The following is a 15,029-nucleotide window of genomic DNA, read 5'->3' on the forward strand; positions in this document are numbered from 1 at the left end:
ACTTGCCGTGACATTTGATGATAGGGAAGCTGTGTCGGCCCTGGATAGAATTATTGGAAGCGTTATACGATATTTTGGTGTGTAACATCCACTAGCTAAACCGCGTGAGGTTGATACTTTGTAAAGTGCATGCGCGAATGCATATAATCTGGCTGCTTTACACGATTCGAATATTTTTGCCGTGGAAGCTATTCCGTATTCGACAATACGGCGCTTCCATTGGGAATATGCATATTCGAATTTATATTCGAATATACAATAGCAATCTTACCACTTTTTCACATTTAGTATATAAATTTGTGATAAGAAACATAATGCGGTTATAATAAAATATTAATTAATTCGGGTGTACTATAGATTACTCCCTACGGAATTTCAGGACTTTGATTATATATTTGAACTCAGGGGACCGAGACGAGTTCAACGGTACCCTATTTTTGGACCGGAGACGAAAAATAAAAAAGTTACCATACTTTTTTAATGCTCTCATGCAGACGGCACCGTAGTTGCAAGTATTGCCATCTTGCGGTAAAGTCTGCAAACCGTGACGTCGGACTACGGTCATCTCCTGGAGCGTTAAACACGCGATACGAGAGCGGAGAGAGCGACGCGACTTCCGATCATCGCGCGATCGCCATTTCGGTTAATGTTACTTATGGCAGCGAACATAGCGGCCCGACTGACCTCTCGTACGGGCGCCACCACACGCCGCCATGTGCTAAACTAGTGATTGATTCACGGTAGTTCTTGAACAAAGTAAAAAAAAGGGGGGAAACGTCTACTAAAGGCAATTTTAACGGCAAGCGACGGGACTCCCGATTGCGATAGTGAGGCCGACTTAGCGGAGAGCGACGCGACTCCCTATCATCGCGCGATCGCCGGAAAAAAGTATGATAACTTTTTTATTTTTCGTCTCCGGTCCAAAAGTAGAGTATCGTTGAACTCGTCTCGGTCCCCTGAGTTCAGATATATACCCAAACATACAAAATTCTATAGGGAGTAATCTATAGTATACCCATTAATTCAAAGTACAGTACGTTAAAATATGAAAATAATCGCAGAAGATGTATTTATATTTTAGACTAGCTGTTACCCGCGGCTTTGCCCGCGAGGATTTTTCAATTTGATAGAAATAGCCCTCAGTTAAGCCCCAAATATATAAACGTGCTTGCGTTACACATATCCCTTATTGCTGAGAATCTTCTAATGCAATCGAACGTTTTCAATTTGATCAATTTTCTAGAACGTTTGCAATCATTCTATAATCGAATAAATATGTAGAAACAAATTCGAATTTAAAACGGTTCGAACATTTGGTTGAAAAATCGTAATACGTAAATATTGTCCGTTTGGAAATTAAGTTATTACCACCAGAAACAAAAAATCGCATCTAAAATAGTAAAGTAGAAGCCGTTCTTCGGGTTAAGCCTTAATGCTCTCTCTCTCCCCCACGGGGGAATTTCGAAAAATCCCTTCTTAGTGTGCGTTGTCATGACGTATACCTTAACTGTGTACCAAATTCACCTCTTTAGGTTCGGCGGTTTGCTCTGGGCGATGATGCACCAATCAATGACTCAGTCAGTCAGTCAGGACAAGTAATTTTACATATTTAGAAAATACAGGAGAAGCTGAACTTCCACAGCTTCCATGGACGGCACGCCATCGGTGGACACATTAAAAAACGTGCCGCGTAAGCATCTCGTGGTTTCAGTGCGTCAGACGTCGTTAAATCAATCGACTCGACCACCTGAGTTTTACAATACGAAATTTTCTCGATCTCTGATAGTTGTTCTTAAGCGCGTGAATTTTTCAATGAGCAGTTGATACGTACAAAATTGATAATTGTCCATTAATTAACTGTTATTTCGGGAGTAAAGCGTATTTCTAAAATTATCGTACAAACTTCCACTATTGTACGAGCATTATGGTACATAGTACGGAGCCTAAAATAATCGTACAAATACTATAATTATCTGAATGGAAAGACACGTATTCCCAACAAGCTAGAATATACTACATTGAGTGGCTGTGACTATGGTTACACCGCTCTTGGTGGCAGGACGGGTACTTTTACACAACGAGTTGGAATATTCTAGCTCATTGCCTTTACACAACACAAATGCCAAGTCCCATTGACTAAAAGAAAAATGGCGGACGTGTATTCAATTTTCCCGGAACATGGCGTGACTTCAGCTACTCTAGTATATTCTAGCTCGTTGCCTATTTCTCAAGCGATAAAATAGCACAATAACATTCCTGACACATGTCACGTTCTTGTCCGGTGGTTTTAGTATTTGTTCATTAAATATAACGATATTTATTAATAAATAACTATACGTTCATTTCATCTCCTCTTTACATCCGAGAGTTTACTCAAGGGGAATACAAAATTAATTTCATTATTATTTTATTTCCTATACGATAATTATTAAAACATTACTGTATAAAAATATCGTTTTCCGTTTAAGATGTAAAAAAATAACTTTCTTCTTCTGGTAAAACAACAATTGAATTACTCACTACAAATAAATCTCGTGACCGTATCGTTACGATAGTTAGTCATTTTAATCTCGTGACCATGACGCAACAATTTTTCCAGTCTCGTGACTGTGATGTAACTCCGGTGTATTCGTTTTGCAGCTGATTGGCTGACTGGGAAAATTGTGATCATCTCATTGGTTATCGAAGTAAACATTTATCGTCTGCCTAAAAATTGTCAAAGGCGGAATATTTGGTCGCCATTTTTTTTCCTCCAGCTATTAGTGACATTGTAAACAACAAAATGCCCGTCTGTGGTGGAATCGATCCAAATGTCAAACCGGCCGACGATACAGTTAAAGGTATTATTGAAAAGGTTTGTGTCGTTTAATATTTGATTTTTGCATATTTTATGCTTCATATATTTTGTTTAACTAGAAATTGTTCGGCAGAAGTTACTCTTAGTTGCTTTCTACACACACCCAACTTCATATTTAATGAGCTATATGCAGAGAATGAGGAAAGATTGCAGATGTGAATGTAGAGTTGCCGACAGGAGGGAGGGTGAAAGCAAACGTGGTCGAGCGGTCAGACGGTCATGTGGGGTTGGATGACTCACTGAGACTGGTTGTCCATCAAAAACCATTTAATAAACATAAAAGTTTTCTTACAAGTTACTCTTGTTCGAAGAGGTAACACCACACAAAACACTCGACTGACAGTTCCCAAAAGAGTTCGTCCAAAGTTCGTGTTCCGATGTCTGGCAGTTCAATGGGAGACGAGAAGACGATAGGCCCCGGGGCGGATGGCACGTATTCTGGCTGCTGAAGCTCGATGCGATCCGATGATCCAGTTATGGCGAGGCAATCACACATCCACAGTGCTTCCCCAGGGTTCGGAAGGGATCCTTTCTTTCTGATGTTACGGGCACATGCACCACCACCGGAGGAAACTCGCGCATCCAAGAACCTCTTTATGTCCTCGAAACAAAGGTTTTATAATCTTTCTCCCCCAAATCGCCTCTCCATTGGTCTCTCATTGTCACCTGGTGCCAATTCGAAACCCGATGGAGGGCGCGGGAAAGATCATCGTTGCGACAGAACTTGATTCCTTTCGCGGCGCGCATTTCTCGAATTCGCATCTTTCATTGTTCTAATACAGGAAAAAAAACTTCCATTAAACAATGGAAATCTCCAATTTCGTCCCTTCTAGTCGACTCCCCGTTTGGGTCCTCACATGAATGATGCTGTTGGTACCTTAACATGTACTGCATGCCCATAGGAGCTAAAAAGTCAAAGGAGCCATACTTCTACATACAACCCCTTGCATTTAGCCTGGGTGACAATGACAGCTATGACTGTTCATGGAATACTTGATGTTATATAGTTTTAGCAGAATGGGAGCTTGCCCCAAGCAGAGCTGAGGTGCAAGCGATAGTGAGCACCGATGCACATGACTGTGTGGAGCGTCAATCGAGGCTTACTATCACTCACCTTGACTGATGTTGTGCATGGAGAATAGTCAGTAGTACTGATACATGATAAAAACTGACTTGGAGGCAAATACAAAGAGTGCATGTAAAGGTATAGTTTCTTTTTGACTTTATTACAGGAGGAGGTGGGGAAACCGCTCATTCAGAGTTTGTATTTTATCCAAGAGTGTGCCTTTGAATTATGGCATGCATTAGCTGCAAATAGAAAAAAAGCTTGAATTTAGATTTGATGTGAGTGAGTAGAAATTTTAAGTAATTTCCTTTTTATAAATTACAAGTGATACCTCGATTTTCATCAGTAATCCGTCTGAAAACGATTGGTGAAATCCAAAACTGAAGCAATTATTTCCATATAAATCGATGTAAATCCAATTAATTCGTTCTAGACACTCCAAAATATATACCAAAAAACACATTTCATAGAGAATAAATATAGTGTTTAATACTAAAAACAATAAGAAATTAATATAAAATGAATATGAAAGTGGCTGATTTTAGCAATTTTTATGTTGCTCTCATATTTTTCAATGGTTTCCTTCTTCAACTTAATCATTTTCCTGCCCTTCTTCTTCGAAGGGCTTCTGGCTGTGGAAAGTTTCTTTGGTCCTATGATGAAACAAAAAAGGAAAGGGAAGCAATGGAATTGTTTAGCTAGAGGCGCAGGGTAATAATGCTCACACAACAAGAAACAATGCCAAACTGAGCAGGAAAATGCATGGATTGCCCTTTGTTTTTGCAAAATTAGCAGTGAGGTCATGTAGGCACAGCGACGAAATCCGAGGCAACCGATGAAAACAGATTTGCAGAAAAAATTGACAAAAACTGAAACTGATGATAATCAAAGTCAACAAAAATCGAGGTATTACTGTACTTTAACTTCTGTAATACAAATCTTGTATGAAAGTCTAGCAAGTAATTACAGACTTAAGAAATGTAATATCATTCAGCGTTCAAGGATCGTCAATTTATTACAAGTTAAAGTTTTACAGGATGATTCAGATCTTGTCATTATATTAGTTGATCTAATGTGTCAGCATAGAGCGAACAACTGAATTAAAGTCCATTGGTCTGTCTGATTGGAAAACAGCTAAGTAATCAAGCTAATGGCCCAGTCCATTTTATACAAACTACTCTAGTTCAGCATATGACTGGCAACAAAGTCCTAGGAAATTATACTAAATATAGGCCCATGTTACGTAAATTGCCAGCTGAATGGTCGAGGCGGTTAAGGTCGACACCTTAACCGCCTCGGCCATTCAGCTGGCAATTTACCCAGATTCCAAAGGATATGGAATTGAATCTGGACAGTGCCAAGCATCAGTCCAATATTGGTTTCGTCATGGAAGTGTATGGTCTGAGTTAGGATCAATTGTTTCAAATTAAAAATTACAGAATATATCGTGTAGAGCTAAATGTCAATTTGCCTGGGCCATTTCATGACAATCCACATCAGGTGAATTGGAGCCAGTTGTTTTAAAACTGCAAGTAATAGACTAAATTTGCCATGAGTCTGACATCTGTTTGTATGGGCCATACATACGGGCATGGTGGCTTACAGTCTAAATAAGACTTGTTTTTAATTTGATACAATAGCCTGATAGACTACTTGTATTATATTTATTAATTCATCTCAAGTAAAATATATTAAAATAAGGAATGGCCACTAAGCAACTGCTCGAACTAATACACAACATCTAGATACTCCCCTAAAATTTAGCAATATGTAATAGTTTGCTTTGGTACTGTACATAGAGAATTTTTAGTTTTAGTTTACTATTTCACAACCTTATCAGAGATTGCTTCAGTGATTTCCAGTCAAGATTTTTGTCCATATTAATATAGAAAAGAAATTAAAATGTATGGTTTTAGGTGAAGCATGTGATATTTAAAATTTGAATAAAAGTTTTTTAAAATTACTTTTACGGATGATAAGGATTTGTTATCATTTGAAATATTTTACTGATAACCAAAATATTTTATTTATCAGTTAAGACATTTCAAAATACAAGAATATGAATATTTTTCTACAAATTTAGGATAAGTTAGTCAGTTTGTAATGACATCAGCAGTATACTTTAAACAGTGGATAAAGTTGAAAAATACTTATAGATAGGGTTCAGCAAGGAGTAAGGATGCTTACATCATTAAATTAACTACAATGACTAATTCAACTTTGTCAGTTCATAATTCTCCTTGCCTACTATGTTAGGAATTTTGATAAATTTTTAGGTTAACAGAATATTTAATGTAAGCTGTATACACTCAAACCTGTTTTTGTGCAGTCTTTTTTTGTGCGATTTTTTATTTCTGCAATTTGTTTTGTGTGATTTTTTGTGTGCGGTATATGAATTTCAATCAAATTGGTATACTGCACAAAAATAATTGCACAAAACACATTGCACATATAAAAAATCGCACAAAAAAAGACCGCACAAAAACAGGTTTGAGTGTATTGTCTTAGAAGAGTCTAGTATTAGGTTATCTGAAAATTAAATCCCAATGACAATAATGATATGATGATGATAATGATCATTAATCAGAAGTTCATATAAAAATGTAATATGCTGTATAGAATAAGGCAATTTTTGAGTCAATAAACTGAAGTGCATCTTTAGTGATTTTAAAATAGTCAAAAGTAAAGTACATTGGAAGTAAAAGGCAGATGCTATGAAACACAAAGTGGAGATAATGCATTAAAAAATATCCTAGAAGATTAACATCTATTAATTAGTATTGATTGTCTAATATTTTGGTTTTGGATTTGAACTAGTGTTTCAAGTTTCAGTATTACTTATAGAGTAGACACTTGTTAATTTGAATTTCCTTTCAATTCATACTGGACACTAGTCTGTCTGATTCCTATTTAAATCAACTTAAAATTCTTTTGTTAATTCAAATTTGATTGTGTTGTCTTCTGTTTATTCAAATCACTGGTGCATGTTAATAGATAAACATCATCTTTTCATATCTTCCATTCAAAACCTAGTAACCGGTGCAAAACAATTATATTTCTGGCTAACGTTTTCGGTCACTCCACTGAGACCTTCCTCAAGCCCATATTTCTTCTTATACGATCTTTTTCAAAATGATTTTCGAACCTAACCGGTTCGAAAATCGTTCGAAAATCGGTTTGAAAAAGATCGTATAAGAAGAAATATGGGCTTGAGGAAGGTCTCAATGGAGTGACCGAAAACGTTAGCCAGAAATATAATTGTTTTGCACCGGTTATTAGGTTTTGAATGGAAGATATGCTTATTGTCCGGTGTTTTTAGAAGAGTTTTATCATCATCTTTTCACTTTTGAAATTTAAAGATCAAATTTAAAATTAATAGATACAGTATTTCAAATCTGTTGGTGTGGTTTATGATCACTGTGATGCTTGCTCATGGCTTTCCAATGATTTTTTTTTTCTTTATTCCATTAAATGCAATATTGTACCTTTGCTTCATATTTCTCAATGATTAAACATTATTCTATTTGTCATGTGGTGTTAATTAATGTGTTGTCAAAATCATTTCTGTTTTGTTCTGTCACATCCAGAAATGGTTTCCTTTTTAATTTGAATTGTTTAGGATGTCCCTCTGAGTTTAAATTAGATGAGAATCTATTGTATTTGAATCTTTAATCTATAGATTAGAATTGTAAGAGATTGGGAACAATACATATTTGATTTTTTATTACAAAGTAAGCAATTCATTTTATTTAATAGTTCAGAAAAACCAAACAGATATTCTGTATGGGCAAATATATAAATTAGGAATCTTTCCTGATTGATAAAGACTAAAATCTGATTGTTATTTCACTAAACAAAAGAAATGAAGAGAAATAGGAATGGTTAAAATAATGTAGTAAAAAATTTATTTATGTATAAATAAGTTAATCAACAGTAAATACAATAAATAAAAAAATACTCTAATTTCTATCCAGATAGTAATCTAAAATTAATAACTAGAAGAATTGGAATAGAATAAAAACAACACCCTAGACTTTTAGCAAATCAGTGTTTTAATATCACAGTAACATTTTCAACCTTCAGATGTAATTAGTTGATTGAAAATATTAGTGTGGTGTTAAAATACTGCGTTGCTGGAAGTCTAAGATGTTTTAATGTAATATGAAAGTTTTCCAGATGACAAGAGACAGTTAAAAGAATCTGAGAAGAAAAATGTCTCTTGGTTGAGAGTGGTTTTCTGAAGGAAGGAACTGTCAAATAGTTTCAAAAGGGAAAAAAAAAAAAAATAGAAAGTAAAAAGGGAAGTTGGTGAAAGCAAAACTAAAATTAGAATTGTTTTAGATTTGTATTTGTATTAACAGATAATTTTCTTTTTTTCTTAAATACAAAATAGTTTTTTAAACACTTCTTGTTTAGAATATTATAATTTTTTAAAGTTTAATTCTTTTGATTAAATTATTATATATATATATGTTTTCACTGATACATATTTCACAAGGTACTATAATAAATATAAAAAACAAAAAAATTTGCAAGGTGTTTTCAAATAGGATTATTATACAATTAATGATTTAAATTTTTCATTGTGTAAGTTTGACAACAGTCTATTGCATAATAGAATTAAGAAAATCTTTCAAGAACTCAAAATTTTCACATAGTGTTTTTATTCAATATACTAGCTGACCCGGCCACGCGTTGTTGTGGCTCAAAATGTATCTATTATAAATGTACAACACTTCCCCACGGAGGAAATTTCAAAAAATCCCTTCTTAGTATACATTCTCTTGACGTACCTATTAAAACGCAATCAAAACCGCATGCAAAATAGTATAAATAGAAGCCGAGTTCTTCACAGTAAGCCTTAATCCTGTTCCTTTCCCCGCTGGGGAATATCGAAAAATCCCTTTTTAGTGTATATTCTGTTGACATAACCTATTAAAACGCAATTAAAAACGCAAACAACCGCATGCAAAATAGTATAAATAGAAGCCGAGTTCCTCACAGTAAGCCTTAATCCTGTTCCTTTCCCCGCTGGGGAATATCGAAAAATCCTTTTTTAGTGTATATTCTGTTGTCGTAACCTATTAAAACGCAATTAAAAACGCAAACAACCGCATGCAAAATAGTATAAATAGAAGCCGAGTTCTTCACAGTATGCCTTAATTCTGTCTCTTTCCCCCAGTGGGGGAATTTCGACATGTATATTATATAAAATCACGTGCGTATTCGAATGCAATGTGGTGTCAAAATTTCAAAGGAATCGGTAGGAACAAATGAACGTTATATTTTATTTATGTAGATAGTTAGAAAATGATCTGCTTTAGTCCATTCTCACAGAAAAACATAATGCCTCACAGAAAAGCAAACTTAGGTTGTCGGAAGTTAGTGCCATCTGTTGGACATAAAAGCCTTAATCCATATATAAATATATTTTTGAAAGGGGGGAAATGGTGGTCTTTACATATGCCAGAAACCTTCGCGGGAATGTATTCAACTTCCCAAAGTTTCATGGCAATCGGATAAATGGTGTGGTAATGCATGAAGGACAGACAGCAACAGACATACATTTGTTTTTATATATATAGATTACATGTTTATAATAAGATATGAATAATTTATAAATTAAAACTGTTGATAATCATATTAGAATTATTTATAATCAGGTGAAAGAAGAAATACAAACAAAAATTGGAAGAGTATTTGAGAAATTCGAAGCAGTTTCATATAGAACTCAACTAGTGAATGGAGTAAATTATTTTGTTAAGGTAAATAGTGTTTGTCTTAAGTTACTATGAATCATAAAGAAGAAAATTATATTTTAAAAATATTGCCACCTAAATTATACATTTTTTAAATTATAAATAAATTTCTGTTTATTTATTACTTATAGTTTAGTTTTCATAGTTTAATTTTATCGAATGATAGGTTTCCCAATAGTAATTCCATATCAAATTTAAGTGAACATTAGCTGGAAATATTATTAGAATGTTTAAGGTTTTTGAAAATGTAAAGGAAAGGCAAGAGAGAGAAGAGGAAATAAAACTCTGAATTTTATCATTATTCAGTTTTTATAATTTTGATTAAATTCTGTTATAATAATTGACAAGAAAATTAACTTCATTTTATTAAGTGGACATTGATATTTGCATTAATTTCTAATACAGTAGAGCATCGATTATCCGACCCCCGATTAACTGACCGCGTTCTAGTCGGCAAATTCAAATGTCCACTAGTGATGTGTCGCTACAATATTTGGTTATGTCTTGGCTACTTTAATATTATTTTTCTTAATTTTTGCATGTTTTAGCTGGCAGCACTGGCTCGACCATGAAAGGGAGGCTAGTATTTAAACCAGGCCTAATACACTATACTAATAATGTATTTTTCATACTTTTCGGTTATCCGACTTTTCAGGTATCCGACCAACCCCAGTCCCAATTAAGTCGGATAATTGATGCTCTACTGTATTATACATTTAATGATTAAAAGTTAAATACAGTATATTTGATAATAGGTGAAAATCTTGAAATACAGTAGAGCATTGATTATACGAATGTCTATCAACCGAAACGTCAATTAATCGAAAGCTTTCCAGTCTGCAAATTTAAATTTCCACAAGGGCTGTGGCACTGCAATCTTTGGCTATGTCTTGGGCTACTCTAATATTATTTTTGTTGGCATGCATGTTTTAGCTGGCAGCACTGGTACATCCATGAGAGGGTACTTAAGGATGTGCCAGGATTTGAATGAATTTCAACATGGGATAGGTTAATATATTTTTTGTACATAATTGGTTATCCTAAAAATCGATTATCCAAACAACCCCAGTCCCCGACTGATTCGGATAATCTATGCTCTACTGTAATTACATTAAAATGCATTTTATAAGTACTGTCTGTTATGATTTAGTTTTCTTTCAATTTTCAAAACAAATATATATAAAACTTTTTATGTTAAGAAATTATTAAGGAACATCCAAAAGATTGAGATAAGCTTTATCAGGCTGTCTTCATTTAGAGATAAACTGATGATAAAATATGTGAGACAGTCAACAATCTTATTGAAATTTAATCAAAGTTAGTTTTTAAAGTAAAATAAAAATGCATTAAAAATATTATTTTATTAATTAATATGCATTATTAAATAAATCTACAGTATGTAAGACTTTTATATAAAATAAAAGAGGAAACTTATATGGAATAGCCTTAACATTTACAGAAAATTAATTTTTGCAACATTCATGGATCTCAGCATGTATGGACTCTCCTTGCTAGCTAATAAAACAATAACTGCCATATTGTTTTCACGTGACATAGACTAAATTTATTTACAAATATCATTAAAAGTTTTAAATTATTATGAGCCTTAAATCTGTTTTTATTGTCTTATTTCTAGTGATATGAAAAATTAAACTTTCAAGATTATTTTAATATGTTAAAGTAAATGTAAGTTGTTAAATAAATGAAGATCAGGATTTTATATAATATATCTTTAAATTTAATTAGAAAATTAAAGTGAGAAGTTGAGAAATAGATTATAAAACCTTAACTATCACTTTTATTAGCTTTGTCTTTTAATACAATAAATCAGATGAGAACACTTTACATTTTTAGAAGCCAGATTAATTTTATTCTAGACTAATGCTTTTGGAATATAAAATTTCAGCTTTATAGTTGTTGCAGGTTATTTTTTGACAGTGATATAAGTTTACTTTTATTCTGGTTCAGTACATTTTCAGGGTCTTTTCATTTCTTTACTATTGAAACTAATACTTTAAAAAAATATATACACTTCCCAGAAAGGATTGGTAATTTTATTTTGTTAATTTTGCATGCACTAGTAGACAAATATTTAAGAGATCATTATTTGAACAGGTTTAAAACTGTATATTTGTTGTTCCAAAACTCAGCTGCTAGTTAGTTAATTGCAATAAAATATTTTGTATGTAAGATTAAAAATTATTTTATTATAATTAAAACAAGTTTTAATTACAGAAATATTAGAGCAGCGTTACAGGCAGTCCCTGCCTGATTTGATGTAATATATTCTTAAATAATCCAGCAACTTTCCTAGCAATATTTAAAACTGCATGTGGCACCATATTTTATGATATTTTATTAAAAAACTTTATATTTTTAATTATTATAAGCAAAAAGCTTAATTTTGAGGGTAAGAATGGATTTTTATAAAGACTGTAAGTGCTAATAACAAGTAAAATCATCATAAAGTCTGACCTTACTTGAGATATGATACTGTCCCAGATGTCAGAAAAAGGGTTTAGCGTATTACTCTCTAACCCCCGGCTTCTCACATGTAAGTCCTCGCTCAGTTATCACCAGATGGCTTGGATCCAAGTGACAAGAGGGTGGATACGCTGATAGTAGTCCACGATACATGAGTAAGAGCTACCATCATAAAAATTGACAAATTTAATATAAAATAAATAAATACAAATTACAGGATTAGAAACTTGAGACAAGATTCTAGGATATCACATTTCCACTTATAGGCCTAACAGATCGAGAGAGACAGCGTACAAAAATCAGTTAATTATCATACCTCGTTGCCATATTGTTGGTCATTTCTATGGTAGACTATCTAAGGAGGAACAGGAAGACAGTCTGGAAGTCACTTACATTAGTCACAGAGCCAAAGATATTCCTTAGGGACTGATTGCATTGGAGGATAAGGCAGCAAAACCAACAGATAGTTTTTTCTAGGATGATCGCTTATTGTATGGTGGGAGCTGGTGGTCACCTATTTCATACAGTAAACTCTGCCGAGTAAGTCTTGGCTTGTCCTGCCAATCTGGCTTCTGGGGATATCTGCCCCGACGATTGGCCACATGGCTGTTAAAGATCGTCAAAGATCTCCCTTTTACATGAGTTCCCTGATCGATTGTTTACTATTAAAATAATACTTGCTTGCCTGTTTTCTTATTTTCGTGGGAAACAGATGGAATAAAGAGAAGTTTCTTATAAGTCTTCTATTTGCTAAAATTTATGGAAAAGTACACTCCCTTGATCTTGCATACACAATCTCCTTTATCTCCTCAACCCCTTGACCTTTAACCACCAAAATTTAATAACATCAATTCCCCTAATACACAAACCTCCCTGCATGATTTCAGAAAATTTTGACAAAAATTACAAGAGTTATTAAACTACAAAGAGGGTGAACAAAATTGTGCTCCCCCATATTCATGCACACTAACATCCATCCATACATACACAAAAATCCCCACATTTTTCTGCATTTCTTGACATTTCAAGTCTTACTGAGGCCAGAAATGTAAAAATCTTTTTGATTGATTGCCATACTTTCCCTCTGTTATGTATAACAGAGCCAAGAAAGTAGAATGTATGATATAGCTTGCTCAGTTCTTAAAGAAGTGAAACAAGATGTCTTAAGATAGGAAAGTTTTTCTCCTTTTACAAATATGTTTTAATGCGCAAAACATTTAAAATGTTGAAAACAATTTTCATTAATGATTTTGATGAAATTAAACTTGGAAGAAAAAGTATTTTTAATTTTGTATGTTAGATGATGATATTATCTCTGATAATTATGATAGAAAATTAAAGAATTTCTCCCAAATATACTATGCAACTGTAAAGGAGAAATGCTGTTTTCTAGAAATATTATCAACAAACAGACCATTGTTTACCAGTATTCTAAATGTATATTTGTATTTGTCTATAAGATCCCTAAATCATATTCATTTGTATTTATGTATTTTCATGTTTGCACTTATTTGCTAAGAGCTTGGTGTATCTTTTATAGCACAGGAATCAGTTGTGTTTTAATATGTTGATATTTTTTTATAAATAAAAAATTGGTTGTGGCTTAGTAACTATAATACATAAACATTTTTACTGTTTATATTGAACAAATGGCCAATCATTTATAAATAAATCATTAAAACACAAATTTCTGGGAGAATAATTTAAAATACAGTATTTGTATTTTAGCATATTTGAACTGGATGAACTTTTTATTACTGTGCTTTGTTTTCTTTGGACTATATATTTATCAAAAGACAGGCACGTTTTGCTTTATGAACCCATTTACACTCTTATGCACTCAATTTCTCTTACACCAAACCATATTCAAAGTAAACTTCTGAAGCAACAAACTTCAGCCAAACATTGTACCATTTGTCAAAGCAATCCCAAAAGCTATTTTTTTTATTTTGTGATATATTTAAGAACTTTTGTCACTATTGTGTCCTCGCTCTGTTGCCAATTGCAACCTGCAATCCTTCAATTTCATTTTCATTTTAGGTTCAGATATTCATTGAGCAGGAAGGACTGATGCATAAGACATTTGTATTGTGAATATCCAACCAAGAAGTATATAATAGAACTTCCTGACCATTCTTACTCCTTTGACCTTGCTTCTTTAGACTATTTATCTGTTCCCTAAAATGGAAGTCAGATTCCAATCAGCAAGAGGTGAAAATTGTAGTGAAAAGCCTTCAAAAATAGCTTCCAAAACTATTTTGACAAGTGATGCGGATGCTAGCAGAAATGTATAACTGCTGGCTGCTTTTGAAGATAGTATGGTGAAGTGTTGTATAATGCAACTTAAGCAAGACTTTACTTCATATATATTTTTTAAAGTTATAAATATTATATGTAAAAAATTGTAATTTAAAAATTTTTATTGTTAGGTTCAAGTTGGAGATGATGAACACCTTCATGTGAGAGCTCACAAATCATTTCAAGGTGAAGTCACTCTTTCAGCTTATCAAGAAGGAAAAGCTTTGGAAGATGAAATAGTGTATTTTCAATAACATTTTGAATCATTTCTATAAATGTAAATCTGTTAAAGATATATAAGATTATAATCAGAATCTTTATATTTATATTGTGGCACTTATTGGTGAATTATAAATGCATTTCATATATAAAATGTTTATTTTTTTTAAATTTAATATTGAATTTGTTAAACTTATAATAAAGGAAGGAATTTAATAAATTTATATTTCTGTAATTACAAATTAAACAAACTTTATGTATAAATTCATAATAAGTTACAGTACAGTTGCCACTTGTATTAAAATTTTATTCTAGAATTTCTAATGATTATCTATAACAGGGCTTT

At 33.0% G+C, this 15,029-nt stretch overlaps 1 protein-coding gene across 2 annotated transcripts; it reads left to right on the top strand.

Moving 5' to 3' along the window:
- The first annotated feature begins 2,580 nt into the window (after window positions 1-2,580).
- LOC136971813 (cystatin-A2-like) lies at window positions 2,581-14,968 on the top strand. Of its 2 annotated transcripts, none has more exons than XM_067266313.1 (3): window positions 2,581-2,840; window positions 9,587-9,688; window positions 14,596-14,968. In XM_067266313.1, the coding sequence occupies exons 1-3, from the start codon at window positions 2,811-2,813 to the stop codon at window positions 14,716-14,718; spliced, it is 255 nt and encodes an 84-aa protein (XP_067122414.1). In that variant the 5' UTR covers window positions 2,581-2,810; the 3' UTR covers window positions 14,719-14,968. The 2 variants fall into 2 exon arrangements, with proteins under 2 accessions (XP_067122414.1, XP_067122413.1); XM_067266312.1 differs by having other exon boundaries at window positions 2,599-2,854.
- Window positions 14,969-15,029: the final 61 nt, after the last annotated feature.

This window comes from Centruroides vittatus, unplaced genomic scaffold (assembly GCF_030686945.1).
Source record: "Centruroides vittatus isolate TY-2023 unplaced genomic scaffold, ASM3068694v2 contig_2726, whole genome shotgun sequence".
NCBI classification, from domain to species: Eukaryota; Metazoa; Arthropoda; class Arachnida; order Scorpiones; family Buthidae; genus Centruroides; species Centruroides vittatus.

Bases quoted from the DNA above. Each gene is read 5' to 3' on its own strand.
- LOC136971813 (XM_067266312.1), top strand. From the start codon at position 2,783: ATGCCCGTCTGTGGTGGAATCGATCCAAATGTCAAACCGGCCGACGAT. The intron at 2,855-9,586 runs GTTTGTGTCGTT...ATTTATAATCAG, and splicing joins TTAAAGGTATTATTGAAAAG to GTGAAAGAAGAAATACAAAC. The intron at 9,689-14,595 runs GTAAATAGTGTT...TTTTATTGTTAG, and splicing joins GAGTAAATTATTTTGTTAAG to GTTCAAGTTGGAGATGATGA.